This window comes from Ceratotherium simum, chromosome 4 (assembly GCF_057802395.1).
Source record: "Ceratotherium simum simum isolate JZ-2026a chromosome 4, ASM5780239v1, whole genome shotgun sequence".
NCBI lineage: Eukaryota > Metazoa > Chordata > Mammalia > Perissodactyla > Rhinocerotidae > Ceratotherium > Ceratotherium simum.
This window is the reverse complement of record NC_141903.1, coordinates 89,334,711-89,350,760: the sequence shown is the minus strand read 5'-3', so window position 1 is coordinate 89,350,760 and position 16,050 is coordinate 89,334,711. Positions and strand designations below refer to the sequence as shown.

Genomic DNA, 16,050 nt, shown 5'->3' with positions numbered 1-16,050 from the left:
CCTGCCCGCTGCGGACCCATCCCCGTGAGGCTGGGAGAATGTGACTGCTTGGTCTTTTGCTCTTACCATTGGTCATGCAGCCAGAGGTCCCCACAGAGCTCACCGTCTAACTCGAAAACCGACTCGTGTGTCCTGAAGGAAATATTTTTCAAGGAAATTTTTCCCATGCAAAACGCTGGAATGTATTTTGTCTCTTGTTCTTTTGCTGTTACGTGTGTCATTTACTCCTGATCTCTGACGTGTTTCTTTGTTTTCTGTGTGTTGCAGGCAGCATAGTGTACCTCGGGATGATGGTGGGGGCGTTCTTCTGGGGAGGCCTGGCAGACAAAGTGGGAAGGAGACAGTCTCTTCTGATTTGCATGTCTGTCAACGGATTCTTTGCCTTCCTTTCTTCATTTGTCCAAGGTTATGGCTTCTTTCTCTTCTGTCGCTTGCTTTCTGGATTCGGGTAAGGTTTCTCCTTCATATTTTATAGTAATGTGTTTATTCTTCATAATTGTATGTGTTCTGCATTCTAGAGGAACTCATTACCAAGAAATTATCCCCTAAGACATCTCCTTCCCTATCTTCATGTCAACCTTACAAGCCACAGTGCTGGTTCTTAGAAATATAATTATCAACTTTTAAATCCAGAAGAGAAGGGAACACACATCAGTGTTCTCGTGGATGAGTCTTTTAGTGTTTTACTTCTAGGAAATGGGTATTGTTTTAAGTGGAATGCTGTTTCTGTGGTGGAGCACATTCATAAATTTATTTTTCTTCTGAAAATTTAATTTAAGCCAGAAATAGCTCTGGTCCTACCTATTATGAACTAATTAAAGATTCGAACCATTCAGGCTCTTAAATCCAGGATGACAGTATCTCAAGCAAATGTTGTTTTATTGATCTGTGCTAACAGCATATTTAACTAGCTAGGAAGGCTGCTTCTTGAGATGTAGTAGGTTCTTTTCGTTGAATTAACAGAAAGTGTGCTATTAGGCAAATGCAATGGCATAGTACAGCCCATGGTGTAGTCACTTTTTTTTTTTGAGCTTGAAGCACTTATTACTATATTAAGTGAAGCCACAGCTTAGGAAAACCCAATAGCTCAATTAGGAGAGTCCAAGTAACTCTGCTTTGATAAGGAAAAAAAAAAATAGTAAAAATATAAAATTTCTGATTCATGCTTGAGAACTTTATTTTCATGAGAGACATTCTTTCTGAGATGTCTAGCATAAGATGACTTTATAGGAATAATTTAAAATAAAATAAAGTAAATGAAGAAAGGGAAGGAGACAGCGCTGGGTTATGAATTTGAGAACCATATCAGTTGTGGTTGTTGATGGTAGTGGTACCCACACAGCAAAACACAGTTTTACCAAAAGAGAAAGTCAAAGAACAGCAACGTGTCTTTCTGAATTACATATTATAGTGCTTCCAAATCAGGGCTAGGACTAATAGGAGTATAAGGCATCAGAGAGAAAGACTGTATAAGTGGGTTACTTCAAGAGTACAAAGATTTCCCCATGCAGACTAATGGGTCGCTTTTATAATTTGTTCAGAATATTTTTAAATTTTTATATCATTTTCTGCCACAAGATTTGTGCATATATTGAGATTGGTGGATTATCCACAGGTTTTTCTAATGTTTTTTTTTATCTTCTTATTGCCCCTCATATGCTACATTCTGCACACAGTGGGCACTTTGCAAGCGTGTGTCTAAGTGGCACAAATTTCAGGAGCTTTCCTCCGAGTGAAGATGTTCCACTAACCATTCCAGTAAACCAAGAGGGTTGGAAAGTTTGGGAAAGTGTAAAAATATTTTTTTCTTGGAAAAAGATTATGGCAATCAATAATTTCCTTGTAATAATGGAGAAAGGGGCTTTTCCTCTGCAGAGGGGACCCTTGGTGCTCAGAGCTCTGTGTGAGATTGGCCGCATACACTGCCGACTTGGAGGTAATTTCGATCATGGATACGGGGGGCTGCAGCAGACCTAATGCTGAGTGAATTGAGACATCTGAGGAAGAACAGGTGTTATTTTAGGGCTGCTTGTTAAAGGACCTTCTCAGGGTCCATAGGATAAGACATTCTTGCCTCCAGGAAAGGCCAAGTCTTCCTTCCTCTTTCTATTACCTATGTAATACCAGCAGCCTGTCAGGAGAAGGCTAATAGCCTCAGTTCTCAACTTTCCAGTCCTTTCCATTTGCAGTCTTATCCAGGAAATTTCAATGATATCCACAGATGCAGAAGTACCTGACTGTGGTCAAATTATTATGGCAATTTTAATTGCCAGTCTGGATTGTGATATGGTCGACCCAATTGACTGCAGAGAAAAGGGCCTCTGTGGTGGCTACAGAATACTCCAAACTAATGGACTGTCCAGAACCTAATTCAAGGGCAGCACAGAAGCAGAGACTGCTTGGGTGTATTCGTGATACCATCCTCTTCCCTGTCACAGACAAATCATCTTTAGCCAGCGGCTCAGGGCTGCTGACCTCTAGAGAACATAATTTACCTGGCAAAGCACAGACTGTGTATTGCTAACTCAGCCAGGCTCTATAAACTGTGATACCAGAGGGTAACGCACGATGCCTTTGGGAAGTTGGCACAGGACTGGGCTCCAGAGATCCAAGCCCACCTGTCCTGCCCTTCACTGTGGGTCCTTGGGAAAGTCACTCAGGCTCTCTGCCTCGTTCGTCTCTTGTAAAAGGGAGATAACAGTACCTTACATTCCTACCTTGGAGTGTGAGGCTCAAGTGAGATAGTGGATTAAAAGTACCTAGTAGTGGAGGAAATGTGGGATAATATCTAGAAACATGCCCCATGGGTTGGCATCTCCTGCTCTCTGTTCTTCCTCCCATTCATGGAGCTAAGCCGTCCTGTGCTCATGGCCTCAGAGTGACAGCAGCAGGGGAAGGAAAAGGAGGCCTCTTTCTGGCTTTGAAATTTCAAGTCCTGCCCATGAGGGAAACAGAAAGGACTAGTCATGGGGAAGAGACCTGGGAGAAAACAGGGCGCTGAAATCCAGCATCCCTGCTTCCAGAACAGATAGAGCCTGGGCTGGGGCGGGGCTGCGGTGGGGGGGGCTGGAGTTTACTCACCTGGGCTGCGGTGGCAAAACACCCAGGGTTGTATAGGATCCAGCAGCTGAGGGGACCTGAGGAATGAAGTTGTTGAGGAAAATGAGGAGTTATCTTCCTTCCTTGGCTGAGTTTTATGGGCCATGTAACCGACACGTAACGTGTAAGTTGCCACCTCCCTGACAGAGGGGTCTCTCAGCAGCTCTAGAGTTCATCTGAATGCCTGGCCTCTGAATCTCTGGGCGGTCTCAGCCAAGACTCTTTTTCTCCAGTTCCATTCTGGTTCAACTCAAGAGCCACTTCAGCACCTGCTCTATCCCTGAAACCATGCTGGACCTTTCATGGGTGTAGATGAGCCCTGGCCCCAAGGTGCTTACCATCTAGTCGTCCAGGGAAGCCAAAGGGACAGCTCTCCCATTTTCCACCTGCGAAGAACTAGTCAGTGCCCAGAGAGAGAGAACAACTAGGGGCCTGCCAGGCTCACAGAAGAAGGAGAAAGCAATGACAAAATCATGAATGAGAGACGGATTTTCACTTAAAGGCTCTTCTTGTTTTTAAAGGCATATAATGTTTAAACCCTTTTCACTCCCATTACTTATGAACTCAGTACATAAGCAGCTGAAGTTCTGATATAGTCCCTTTTAATTTAAACTTTCTTTATTAAAACTGAAGCCAAAGGGCCGGCCCCGTGGCTTAGCGGTTAAGTGCGTGCGCTCCGCTGCTGGCGGCCCGGATTCGGATCCCGGGCGTGCACCGACGCACCGCTTCTCTGGCCATGCTGAGGCCGCGTCCCACATACAGCAACTAGAAGGATGTGCAGCTATGACAGACAACTATCTACTGGGGCTTTGGGGGAAAAATAAATAAATAAAAAAAATCTTTAAAAAAAAAAAAAACTGAAGCCAGAGTTAAGACTTTCATCCTGGAGACCTTAAATAAGAGATCTTGTTGTATCTACTTAGTTAAACAGCTCCCTCCATCCACATCTGATGTAGTTTTTAAAGCGAGGAAAACTACATGACCAAGGAGATAAGGTTTCAGAACGTTGGGAATTTTTCTTTCCTGGGCCCCATCAACGCTCCACGTGTTTCCCAGGAGCATCGCTCTCGCCATCCTTCCCGCTTCAAAGGTTCTTCTCCCAGAGCCTTCAGCACTCACGGCCTCAGAGAGACCCATGCTGAGCCCACCTGCCCCAGCGGCTCTCATCACAGAGCCCTGTTTTGTCTTCTTGGTAGCTTATCCATGCCTGAAAATACTTGCTTTTTCGTGTTTATTTCTCTCCTCCAGCAGCATGTAAATTCCAAGAGGGTAGGGGTTGACCAGACAGTTCTGTCTGCTCTTTATTGCCTCATCACCCAAGGCAAGGTGGTTACTCTAGAGGACACAGTCACAGCAGCAGTCGGAGTAGTCTGACTTGCACAGACCTATGGCTTTGGCGATATGTGATCAGGGTGTTCCTAGAAGGGAAATAGATATGAAGTTTGCTAAAGTCTCACTTGATCTCTAAAAGTGGAAGAGTTCTAGGTCAAGTGAACAAAAGTTTAACTTGAATCATAAAAACAGAGAGTCATGGCCCCTCAGTCAATTGCCAGACTTGAGCCAATTTACAGACCCAGAGCTCCTTGAATGAAGGGGAGGCCGGGTCCCTTGAGGAAGGACCCCCCAGTACACTAACAAAAATTTACACTCTTCATCTTTCTCCCAGACTTCCCCAGGGGACCTATGGCCTTTTACCAGGGGAACTGTGCACGAGGGAAAAGGAAATAATCAGACTTTTGGAGGCTTACTAGGCCCTAGCTCTGGACTGACATGAATTCCAGGAGACCCAAAATCTCTCTGTGGTCCACCAGTCAGAGGAGGGGCTGATGGTGATCAGGTCATCAATGGAGTTTTAGTCAGGTCCCTCTCAAAGTGGGTCCAGTGGGTCCCTGAATCCATCCTGGGGTTATTTCCCAGTTCTAGATTGCAGAATTGGAATAGACATCACAAATGACAGAATCCCACGTTGGTACAGCTTCTGTCCACCAGTTCCACACACTGGGAATTTCAGAGGAGGAAGAGTATTTCTGGGTCACAGTCCAAACCCTTCATTTTGCAGATTAAGGTTCAGTGATGGAACCAGGAATGACACAGCTAGGACTTAAGTTGCAATTAACTCCTTTTGAACTAGCAACTCTGTAAACAAGTAAACTGTCTATTCTGAATCCAAGGTTAAGATGCCTTTGTGTTGATTTTATTGCAAATGCGGCAGGTTTCTGTTGTTCTATCTTATTTCATTGCTGAAGCACCACTAGCAGCACTGTGTTATATTCCCGTTTCTGCATATAAGGGAGACTGGAAGGAGCTCTTGTTTTAGCCTGAGGTCTACTGGGGTTTATGGTTTCATTGCCTCTAAATGTGCTTTCCTCTTAATTCACCACACCAAGTCATGAGTATATCTTCTTAGAAACATAAATATGTCCAGCTGCCATATTCCATGTGCTTTAAGTATTTATCCAGAACAAAGAATGATTTTCTTGCGGGGCAACAGTGTTCTGTGGGAATAAGGAATAGGGCATCACCGATTATTCATCTGTCTCTCCCTTTCCTAAGTGATCTCACACCAGGGAACAGACACTTCCCTTTCCTCTTTTGTTACAGAAAATTAGAAAGATGGGAAATGGAGTTGACACCATTGATTCATTTTCATTTGCCCCAGAATTAAATTATTTGTTTCCAGTCACTGTTAATTATGGGAATGATGGTGCTTCAGATGCCGGGCAATGTCGGAGATGGGAGCTTCTCACTGAGGGCCTGGCACTGCTAAGCATGAAGGTCAGGAGAAAAATACAACAGCAACAGAAATTAAATGAAATTTCAATGTGTCTGTGTATCGTAAGTGAACAAATAGTCATTTCTCCCTCTGCAAATGGAGCTTCACAAATGCATGCTTCCTAGCTATTTGCAACATCCATCCGTGAACTGTATTAAGTTACAATATCCAGACTCCCTCGGCTTTGTAGAAACGGTCACCATTCACTGGAACTCTTCAACGTGTTTTATATGTAGCATCTCATATAGTCCCACCACACTTTGTTATAATTAAGAATGAAAAAATATTATCCCTTTTTAAACTAGAAAATTGAAACACAGATCGATTAAGTGACTTCCAAATGTTTGATAGACTCCCAGGTCTTCTGATTTTTAGTCTAAGTCTGAACTATAAGGTTTTCCTTTCAAAGTAGTCTTTCTCTTAAGATATGTTTTACTTCCTCATCATATTGGAAAAATGCAAACCTATTTTATCATTTTCAAAACTTTTAAAATGTGTTTTATCAAACACCCATATAGTGCTTGCCCTGTGGGAGATGCTGTTGAGCACTTTATACATATTGACTATTTAAACCTCACAGTGACCCTGTAAGGAAGATACTATTTATTATGCCCATTTTATAGGTGAGGAAATTGAGGCACAGAGAGGTTAAGTAACTGTCCAAGGTCACCCAGTAAATGTTGTAGTCATACCCAAGCAGCCCGAGCCCAGGCTCATAATCACCAGGCTGTGCTGTCTCAGATTCGATGAGAAATGTCTGATTTCATACAACACAATGCCCGATACATGATAAGCACTAAGTAAATGTTTGGAACACATCAGTTCAAGAAGATTTCTGGCACAGAGCATGGAATGGAAAGACCTTTCCCAATTAGGAAAATGAGGCGACAGACACACTAAATTATCTTTAGTCCAAAAATAATGGCAAACCCAAATTGTAAACAGTGGGTCAGTGTTTTCTTAGGTCTGTGTTGTCCAGCAGGCCACGTGTAGCTACCAAATTGAGATGTGGCCAAATTGAGATGTGCTGTAAGTGCAAAACACATAGCACTGGGTTTATAAAAGAATGCAAAATATCTCATTAATAATTTTTATGTTGATTACATGATAAAATGATAATATTTGGATATATCAGGTTAAATGAATATGTATTAAAGTTAACTTTACCTGTTTTTTTTTTTTTGGTTTGTTTTAATATCTCTTGTAGAAAATTTAAGAATTATATTTGCAGCTCACATTGTATTTCTGCTGGAAAGCACTGTCTTAGACAATGCCCTTTACAAGAATTTCCAACATAAAGGTTGACCTTTTGGACACACTTTATTTCCCAGTATTCCCTTTGGCAAAGGTACACAGCAAAAGATCTTTCAGACTCACAATGTATAATTGTGAAAAATTAGCCACCGGCGCTCTAGAGTTGGCTCTGTGAGCTCTTGAGGGCAGGAACTTATATTCTTCCTGCCTGTACCTTCAGCAACTGGTGATGTGCGTGGCCCAGAGTTTGGCTGGGTGAGCGGGTGGATGGAGGGATGAGGGATGGATGGGTAAAAGGCGAGTGGGTGGGAGGGTGAGTCAGGAATGGATGAGTAGATGTATACAGCAAGTGGCTGGAAAAGTCTGATGTTTTTGTCGTCATTTTTTACAGATCACCATAATGATCATCACCATCTTTATTCATGAAACTGTTTAGGTGCTGTGGGAATGCATTCTTCCAGCTCTCTCAATAGCTAGATTAATTTTTTTTCAAGACAGCATTAGACTCCTGATCTATGACCCACCTTCCCCCACAGTGGCGCCAGGTCTGCTGCTGCGAATACATAGGCTTCCACGGGGTTAGGGGCACCAACCTGATTGCAGACAAGGGATATGGGAATTGGATCAAAGCTATGTTTTCTTAGAAACACAACTTTACCCAAATTATATGTTTACATCTCAATATTTTTTAAATAGTCAAGTTTTCTACCAATTATTCTATTCATAGTTTGTATAATACTGAGAAAATAAAAACTGCCCATATCAAAGACTATTATTTTTTAAACTGTGGCTTTAGAGATTGGAAGACTAAAGCTACCGGAACCAGCCATCCTTCAGCACTGCCACTTGGCACAGGAGAGTCCCATTCTTGATTAGATGATTGATTTGGTTACCAGTAAGTGTTCTGCTGTTTCCATCTGACCATTCATAGTAAATGTGTGTCTTCTAATCGATACAACACTCTTATTTTCTGTGCCAGCCCAGCCCATCAGAGACCGTTAGATCTGTGCTCTTTCGTCTAAGCCTCTGAACAGCCTCCTCGGGTCTGTGATAGTCAATTTACTTTCATGAAAAGGAAGTCACTGAAAAGTCCATCTCGGGGGCTGCTGCTTTAATTGTTTATTTCTGAGTCCAATTTAAAACACAGTGAATCTGTTCTGAATTGCTATGCAATTTGCCTGGCAGTTCAGTGTCTTCCTTCCTTTTTTGTTGATTCTGAGTAAGGATTAAAAGGATATGCTTCATGCAAGTTAATAGTAATTGTGATTCCTGGCATAGGCTTCACCATTCATTATTCTTTCTATAAACCCATAATATTTGTCCTAATAAAAGCTGCCAGCAGCAGCTCTTGGTGGACTTTGCCCTCTGCTTAGTATCTGTGTGGACACGTGACTTTACAATGGTTATTCCTCCCTCTTTAATCATGTTCTTGTCTAGTGCCCCATTTCCCAGTGGAAGACCGAGGTAGAGGACTGTTTGACAAGCACATGGAGAAAGAAGTTAGAAAGCAGAACTGAGTTACTCAGTGGAATTCCTCCTCAGGACAAGAAGTCATCAAACATCCCGTAATTTCTCCCCTAAAATGTCATACTTCAAGCCATTTTAAGCACAGTTAGTCTTTTTATCTACAGCCTCCCTCTTTCACTGCAGAAACCTGAACCCCTCCCCATCTTTGCCTCTTAGCCAGCATAAATCAGTGTGATGAGGTGCAGGGACAGACGTAATCCATGAGTCGCCATCTGAACTGGGGTAATATGAGGGGTGGCTGTGAAATTCGCAGGACGTAGGACAGTCAGGCTCCCAGTTTCTCAGTGAGATTGTGCAGACAGTAATATTTGGCATTCTCCTTCATCCTCGTGTGCTAGCCTGGTTTAACTTACATGTCTCGTGTAACCCAACAGAGGAGAAATTTTGTCTGTAAAGCTGACACACTCTTTGTCTTATGCAATATCTCACTCATGAATTCGTCTTAGATTATTGAGGAAAATGAATATGTTTCATGATATTTACCAGATGCCTAGTATTGAGTCATTTGCAGACCTTTTGAGGTACCGTGTGTGTGTGTTCTGCACATGTGCACACGTACGTGCAATGGAGTGGAGGAGGGGTCCCAACTTATTTCTAAGAATGTGGTTTAATACAGTTTTTTAAAATTTTCTTTATATTTCTGTGCTTAAAGTTGTAAAGCCCTAAAATTAATATTACTCCAACTCTGAAATTCCAAATATCAACATTCTGTTTCATTTGTGTCAATTCAATTACTTTGAATCCAGCCAGTCTTCCCCCTACATAGAGTGTGGATGTCAATCATGATTCCCTTTGTGCCTCCTATTGCCAAGAATAATTAAGATTTGACCCCTTTTGACAGCTAACAAAATAGACTTAATATCTTATCCTGAGAAAAATTCTTTATAAACCACCCTGATCTGATTGCTTCATTTATGTAAATATTCCATCAAAAATGAACTTGATTTCCTTCATTAAGTAGTAGATAATAACAACAATAAACAAACACATAGGGACAGAGATTGGATTGGTGGTTACGGGGGGGGGGGGGAGGGGGGGAGGGAGGAGGGTGAAGGGGATGGTTCTGTACATGTGTGTGGTGATGGGTTGTAATTAGTATTTTGGTGGTGAACATGATGTAGTCCATGCAGAAATAGAAGTACAATGATGTACACCTGAAATTTTTGCAATGTTATAGACCAATGTTACTGCAATAAACAAAAAATTAAAAAAAAAAATGAACTTGAACAAATTTCAGCGGTAGCTAACTGATCATTATATAGTGACCAATAAAAAGGTCTCCATGTTAACTGGATTTAGAGATCGTTACCTATCAGGTAATGTAAAAGATAACCATTTTATGCCTTATATTGTGGGTTTTTCATATAAAGCAAGTTATATTTTCCATATTAAATTCCCATTGCAAGAGTTTCTCAAGCTCAGCACTGCTCATATTTGGGGTGGATAATTCTTTGTTGAAAGGTGCTGTCTATATACTGTAGGATTTTTAGCAGCATCCCTAACCTCTGCCCACTCTATGCCAATAGCACCCCTGAGTTGTAACAACTAAAAATGTCTCCAAGACAGTGCCAAATGTCTGCGGGGAGGGGGGCGCAACCTCAGCTCTATTGAACAACCACTGACACATGAGAATTTGAGATCTGCCATTTAAATATTTCTTATCTCTTCCTGTATTCTCAGAAATTGTATCTTAGTACAATAAAACAAATGAGGAAATGTATTAGCCCCTCATACAAAATATTAAGGTAGACTGACTAGTAATGGGAAACTTTGGGGTTTTTTACCTACTTACAATGGGAGGAGGATGGCAACTAAGACATAGAGGAATTCAAGAACTCTTTGGGGGCTCCATTGCTCTCAGAACTTCCATTCCAGTGCTCCTGACTTCACTTGAGGTCATCTTGACCCAGGACATAAGATGTGTTTCCATTCACCAGAGATGCTTAGGGCATCAGAACAGATTCCTACAGTAGGCTTGGAGTGCCACCTCCAACACTGGAGAGACTTTGTGAAGTTCACTTCTTCTGAGGAAACACTTAGTGCACGTCCACTGGGCCAGGTAATGGGATTCAGAGACGAACACAGTGTAGTCCTCACCCTCAAGGAGCCTTCAGTCCAGTGTAAACAATGTAGAAGCACTCTCGTGGGGTGTGAAGTCCTAGTCATAGTTGACGTTATAGCTCACTGTCATGTTTTTTCTCTGCTTAAGGGGCGTCACAGTAAGATGAGGAGTCATGTTGTCCCCCAGATAGATGATCAGCCCGCAGTAAGATGTGTGAATGCTCGGTTGGTTTTATAGGTCTCTGAGTCTGAAGAACTTCGCAAAGGATTTAAATAGATTCCCTCTCTCATTTTTCAGACTCATGTATCCCTTGATATTAGAGTTCCTTGCAGTCTGCTTTACAAATGGGTATTGAGAGACATTCATGCAAAAATAACCACCTTAAAAAGAGGCATTGAATCAAAACCAGCTGGATTGCTTAAAAGCCTCTAAAAGTTGGTATTCTCTTATGCAGGAGATTTGTATAAGGTCAACTTATGATTTGTTTAAAACTAACGGGCAAGTCTACAGTCTTCCACTTGCCATCTTAGCTACCCTGGAGTACATTTATCTCGGTTCAGAGTGGCCTGACATATCTTGACATGCCAATGAGCCTTCAGGAAGTGTGAGTTATGGCTCCTACATACAGAATGTCCAGAATCCTGATGGAATGTTAATTAGGACATGAAAAGTCAGCCAAACCTGGGCCTCTTTTTATGCATTGAGAGGTGAAGGCACAGATTAGGGACCAGGGACTTTTTGGTGCAGAGAAACGGATTCTTCATGTCAAATGAAAAAAGGAGTAGCGTTAAATGATTTATGACCCAGACATTTTTATTTCCCATTAAAATTGTGTGTTGTAATGAAACCATTTTAAATTTGTCAAAACTTTGTTGAATTTTTAAATTCAAGTGTCTGTCTATGGTATGAGGTCCTCAGGTAGCCAGGCAGAGAGCTGTGTGAGTCTGACGTGGTGTGGGACAGAGCCATCTCTGACCGCCCGTCATGTGCATTTGTTTCTTGTTTGGGGGTCTGGTTGATGGACTTGGACCTGGCTGGCTACCTCTGGCGTGATGGCGCTAAATCGCCACGTGCTGCAGCTGAAAGCCTGTGCAGTCATACTTGTAGGGACTTTAGGTAGAACTGCTGCATTCATAGCCAGAGGAACAGATAGAGATGCTTTCAGTTAGTGACTGAGTTACACTCAAATAGTTTCATCTCTGTTTCAATTTTTAAAATGCTATTTACAGCTACTAAGTTAATTTTGTAGCCCACAGATTGAAAAACACTGGCCTCAGTGGTCTGCCCATACCCAGCAATAGATAACTACCGACTCACCTGAAGCAGGGCGACCACAGGAAATGGAGCCGTATTTTGACCTACCGGTTGATACAGAGTGACATCATGAATCCCGCGGTTCGTTTGGTATATCCAGTTTGCTACGGATGTGGCCTTTCTCTAAATTGCATTTGCTAAGGTCACTGCCAATCCTTCTTTATCATATCAAAGGCTCTAAGGAAATCAGTTATTGCTAAATGGATAAATACGTTTTACTCCTTGACATCAAATTTACATAAAATGTCAATAGCAATTTACCTTACAGAAATCTAAACATAAAGGAATCAGTACATTTTTTTAAACTATCTCACTAGGTATTGTCTCTACAACTTGCTTATATTGTTATACGTCTTTTTAAAAAATATTTATTTTAAGAATTGATATATGGGGCTAGCCCTCTGGTGTAGTGGTTAGGTCTGGTGCTCTCCACTTTGGCTCCCCAGGTTCACAGGTTTGGATCCCGGGCGTGGACCTACACCACTTGTCAAGCCATGCTGTGGCGGCAACCCACATACAAAATAGAGGAAGATTGGCACAGATGTTAGCTCAGGGTTAACCTTCCTCAAGCAAAAAAAGAGGAAGATTGGCAACAGATGTTAGCTCAGAGTGAATCTTCCTCACCAAAAAAAAAAAAAAAGATATGTTGTTTGGAATGAAAGTAAGTAATCTTTCCTCATACTACCTTACTTTCTTAGGCAGTGCTTCTTAAAATTTGAGGGTCAAGACCTATTTGAAATTCTGATGAGATCTATGGCCCGTCTCCCTAGAATGACCAAAATTTTTATTCCATAGACGCTCATTTGGGAACCTTACCCTGAGTGGAGGTGACTGTTGCTGTCATCTCTCCAGAGCTCAGCCAGCCTCTCTCATAGTTACCCTGAGTGGAGGGAAGCTGGTGGCCCCTCTGTCGGGATCTAAACCAGCAGCTCCTTATTCAGTCTACCAGTGCCCTTTCGCATGCACTCCTTCAGAACCATATCTACTGGATTGGGGCCAGGGCCAGTCTGGTCCTGTGTTTGTCAACACGTCAGCCTGGCTGGGCTGCAGGACCAGCTGCTGTGGGGTAGCGGTGAGTTAGTACCGTTGTAGACAGCCTCCCACAAGTGTTTGAGGCTGTTTCCAAAGTCAGCACGTCATGGGGGACATATCAGAGTATCTCATTTTTATAATGTGTTAATTAAAATATTCACTAGATCATACCAAATATTGTAATTTTTTATAAATAGCATGTAGAACATTCAACGCTGAGCAGAAAGCCCATGGGAATCTTAAACTAAGCTCTAGAAATCACATGAGTAGGGCACCACTGCCACCTTTCGGTAACAGAGCTTAATTGCAGGTTCCTGTTTTTTGAGAGGTAATAAACCTATATTAAACATAGAGACTATAATATTAAAGTTATTAAATGGTAGAAAATATGCCTTCCTCAGTATGCTGGCATGGAAAGAGAGCATGTGCTGTTTGAGTTTGTTTTTGTTCTGCCCTTCATATCTCATGTTGGCCGTATAGGCCCTGATCTCATGTATTCTCTGTACCTCTTGGCAGGATTGGAGGAGCCATTCCCACCGTGTTCTCCTACTTTGCTGAAGTGCTGGCCCGGGAGAAGCGGGGCGAGCATCTGAGCTGGCTCTGCATGTTCTGGATGATCGGTGGCATCTACGCCTCTGCCATGGCTTGGGCCATCATCCCTCACTACGGTAAGAGGCTGGCCTTGCACCAGCTGCATGGGGGCAGCCGTTCCCATCCCTTTCCTTTCTTGTAAATGCTGGTTTGAGAACAACACCGTCATCATCATGTTTCTCCCTTTTGTAATGTCTAGGATTTTTTTCCCCCTGTACAGAGATATGTAGGACTGCGCCAGTGGTCCTTTATGAATCCTATTGCATTTTGCTGCTTTTAAAGCTGTTGTTTTCATTTGTTTTCTTTGAGCTTTCAACTCTGGGGTCTCATGTAAGTTGGTGAAAGGATACACAGATCATAATCAGCATATAAGGCAACGCTGGGGTCTCATGTAAGTTGGTGAAAGGATACACAGATCATAATCAGCATATAAGGCAACGCTGGGGTCTCATGTAAGTTGGTGAAAGGATACACAGATCATAATCAGCATATAAGGCAACGCTGGGGTCTCATGTAAGTTGGTGAAAGGATACACAGATCATAATCAGCATATAAGGCAACGTGAGTTACAGTTGTTCTTGGGACTGTCATACACAAGGCACACACAAGTGCCTTTATTCATCCCCTCTGGGCCTGGTCCAAAGCTGAGCCCCATGTCAGCCCCGCCCTGTCAGCCAGAAGCAGCTCAGCACTGGGCTGAGGGCAGGAAGAATCCTGTCTTGTCATGGACTGTCAGTTTGCAGAACTTAAGAGGTGACTCGACTGTCCTTGCTCCCAGGTCCCGTGCTGAGTTTCTCCTAAGCACTTACTGTTCCCGCCACCTCAGAACCCTTGAAGGTTTCCTGTTGCTGAGCAGCATTCTCCTACTTAGAAGCCAGAAGCCCCCACTTGCTTCACCCACAGACAGTGAAATGCAGGGAAAGGTTAACAGAATCAGGAATCAAATTCAATATATAAGGAAAGGGGAGGGGAGGTGTTCTGGTCACGTTTGTGTGTGTGTGTGTGTGTATGCAGACAGGCTGAAGTTTGCAAAATAGGAATACTGTATAAATTAGAGCCACATGTGACTTCAGAAACTCACTCTTTCTTCTATCCAAAATCTAAAGAATTAGATTTCAAAAATTCAATCTTTGCTTATTTTCTATTTGTCTGATTTTGTTTTAGAACAGAGCAATTTTTCATTTTGAAGCATAGTTCTGTTAGGGAGCAACCTTAAGTGAATTGGATTCATCACTAAAGTCAAAGAGAAGATGTAGCCTTTAGTATTCAGATGCACTGTAATTTCTTACCATACTGAGTTACAAAAGTCACGTTGTCACACTCTTTCTTTTAATAAACTGAAAAAATTGCCTGCAAACCCAAATTGTATATAACAGTAACAACAAAAATAAGACATTAGGAATTGGTTACTTGGACCGAAGAGCGCTTTTCTTTGCCAGACACTTAAGTTGAGTTCCGAGTGCCAAGCTCAAGTGATGGGTTTCTCATGTTTAGATTCTTTGGTCACTTCTGGGCCAAAGATGCCTTCATACACAGTTACCTGTGTCCACCAGAAGCTTGTCTTCTGCCACCATCCGAGGAATTACAGGAGATTCTTCTCCTTCGTCTGGGACCTGAGGACCTCAGGCTCCCTCAGAACCTTCCTCTGCAGGGCAGCATCTAACCCCTGCCTCGCTCAGCTGGCTGTTCTGAGTGGAAAAGCCCCTTAGCTGCCATGTAAGGAATTGTTTCTTGGGAACTACGTAAAAGGACGCAGAAAGGAGATGCAGAGCTGGGGCAGCGTCCAGCTTTCCCCAGCATTGCTCCCAGAGCTGCCGTTAGTCCATGTGTGGATTTGTGCAAATTAAAATAAGGTGCCTCGTCCAGGTGGACACAGTTGCAGCCCCAATGACCATCTCTGCCGGGTACTCACAGGGCACAACTTGGCAACTTTACTCGGCAGCTGGATTCCTTTTGAGGCCAGCCTCATTCTACGTCTCAGCCTCTGATGACAGCGCAGATCCTCGGCTCCTGGGAGTATTGCCGTCCCCTTCCTGGTCCACCTTTCCCATGTGTCTCAGAAGATCTCCCTCTGGCCTTCCTAAAATCAAAACTCAGATTGGCTTCTGCAGTCTGCGCGTTCCCACCAGGCCTGGGCCTGATTGCTTTTGTTATGGGTTTTTTTTCCTCAGTTGGTGTTTAGTTCCTCAGACTCCTGCCTTTCACAGGTCCCTGCCGTGAACTGTAGAGGACTCCAGCTTCTGGCTCTGGCCTTGCCAGAGCCCACCAGCAGTCAGTGGCTGACCCACAAAAAATTAGTGTGATCCCTGCCTTTATTTTTCTCCAGCACACATAAGATATTCTTGTTTATAGCAAAAAGGGCTCCCTAAACCATATAGAACTCGAAAGAGGGGAGGTT

At 42.8% G+C, this 16,050-nt stretch overlaps 1 protein-coding gene across 1 annotated transcript in view; it reads left to right on the top strand.

Annotated features, from left to right (window-relative positions):
• The window catches only part of SV2C (synaptic vesicle glycoprotein 2C), a 196,089-nt gene that overhangs the window by 94,602 nt on the left and 85,437 nt on the right, over nucleotides 1–16,050 (top strand). The window contains exons 3-4 of the mRNA XM_014797705.2: nucleotides 268–448; nucleotides 13,578–13,729. Coding sequence (XP_014653191.2) covers nucleotides 268–448; nucleotides 13,578–13,729 — 333 coding nt within the window. The remainder of the gene's footprint in view (nucleotides 1–267; nucleotides 449–13,577; nucleotides 13,730–16,050) is intronic.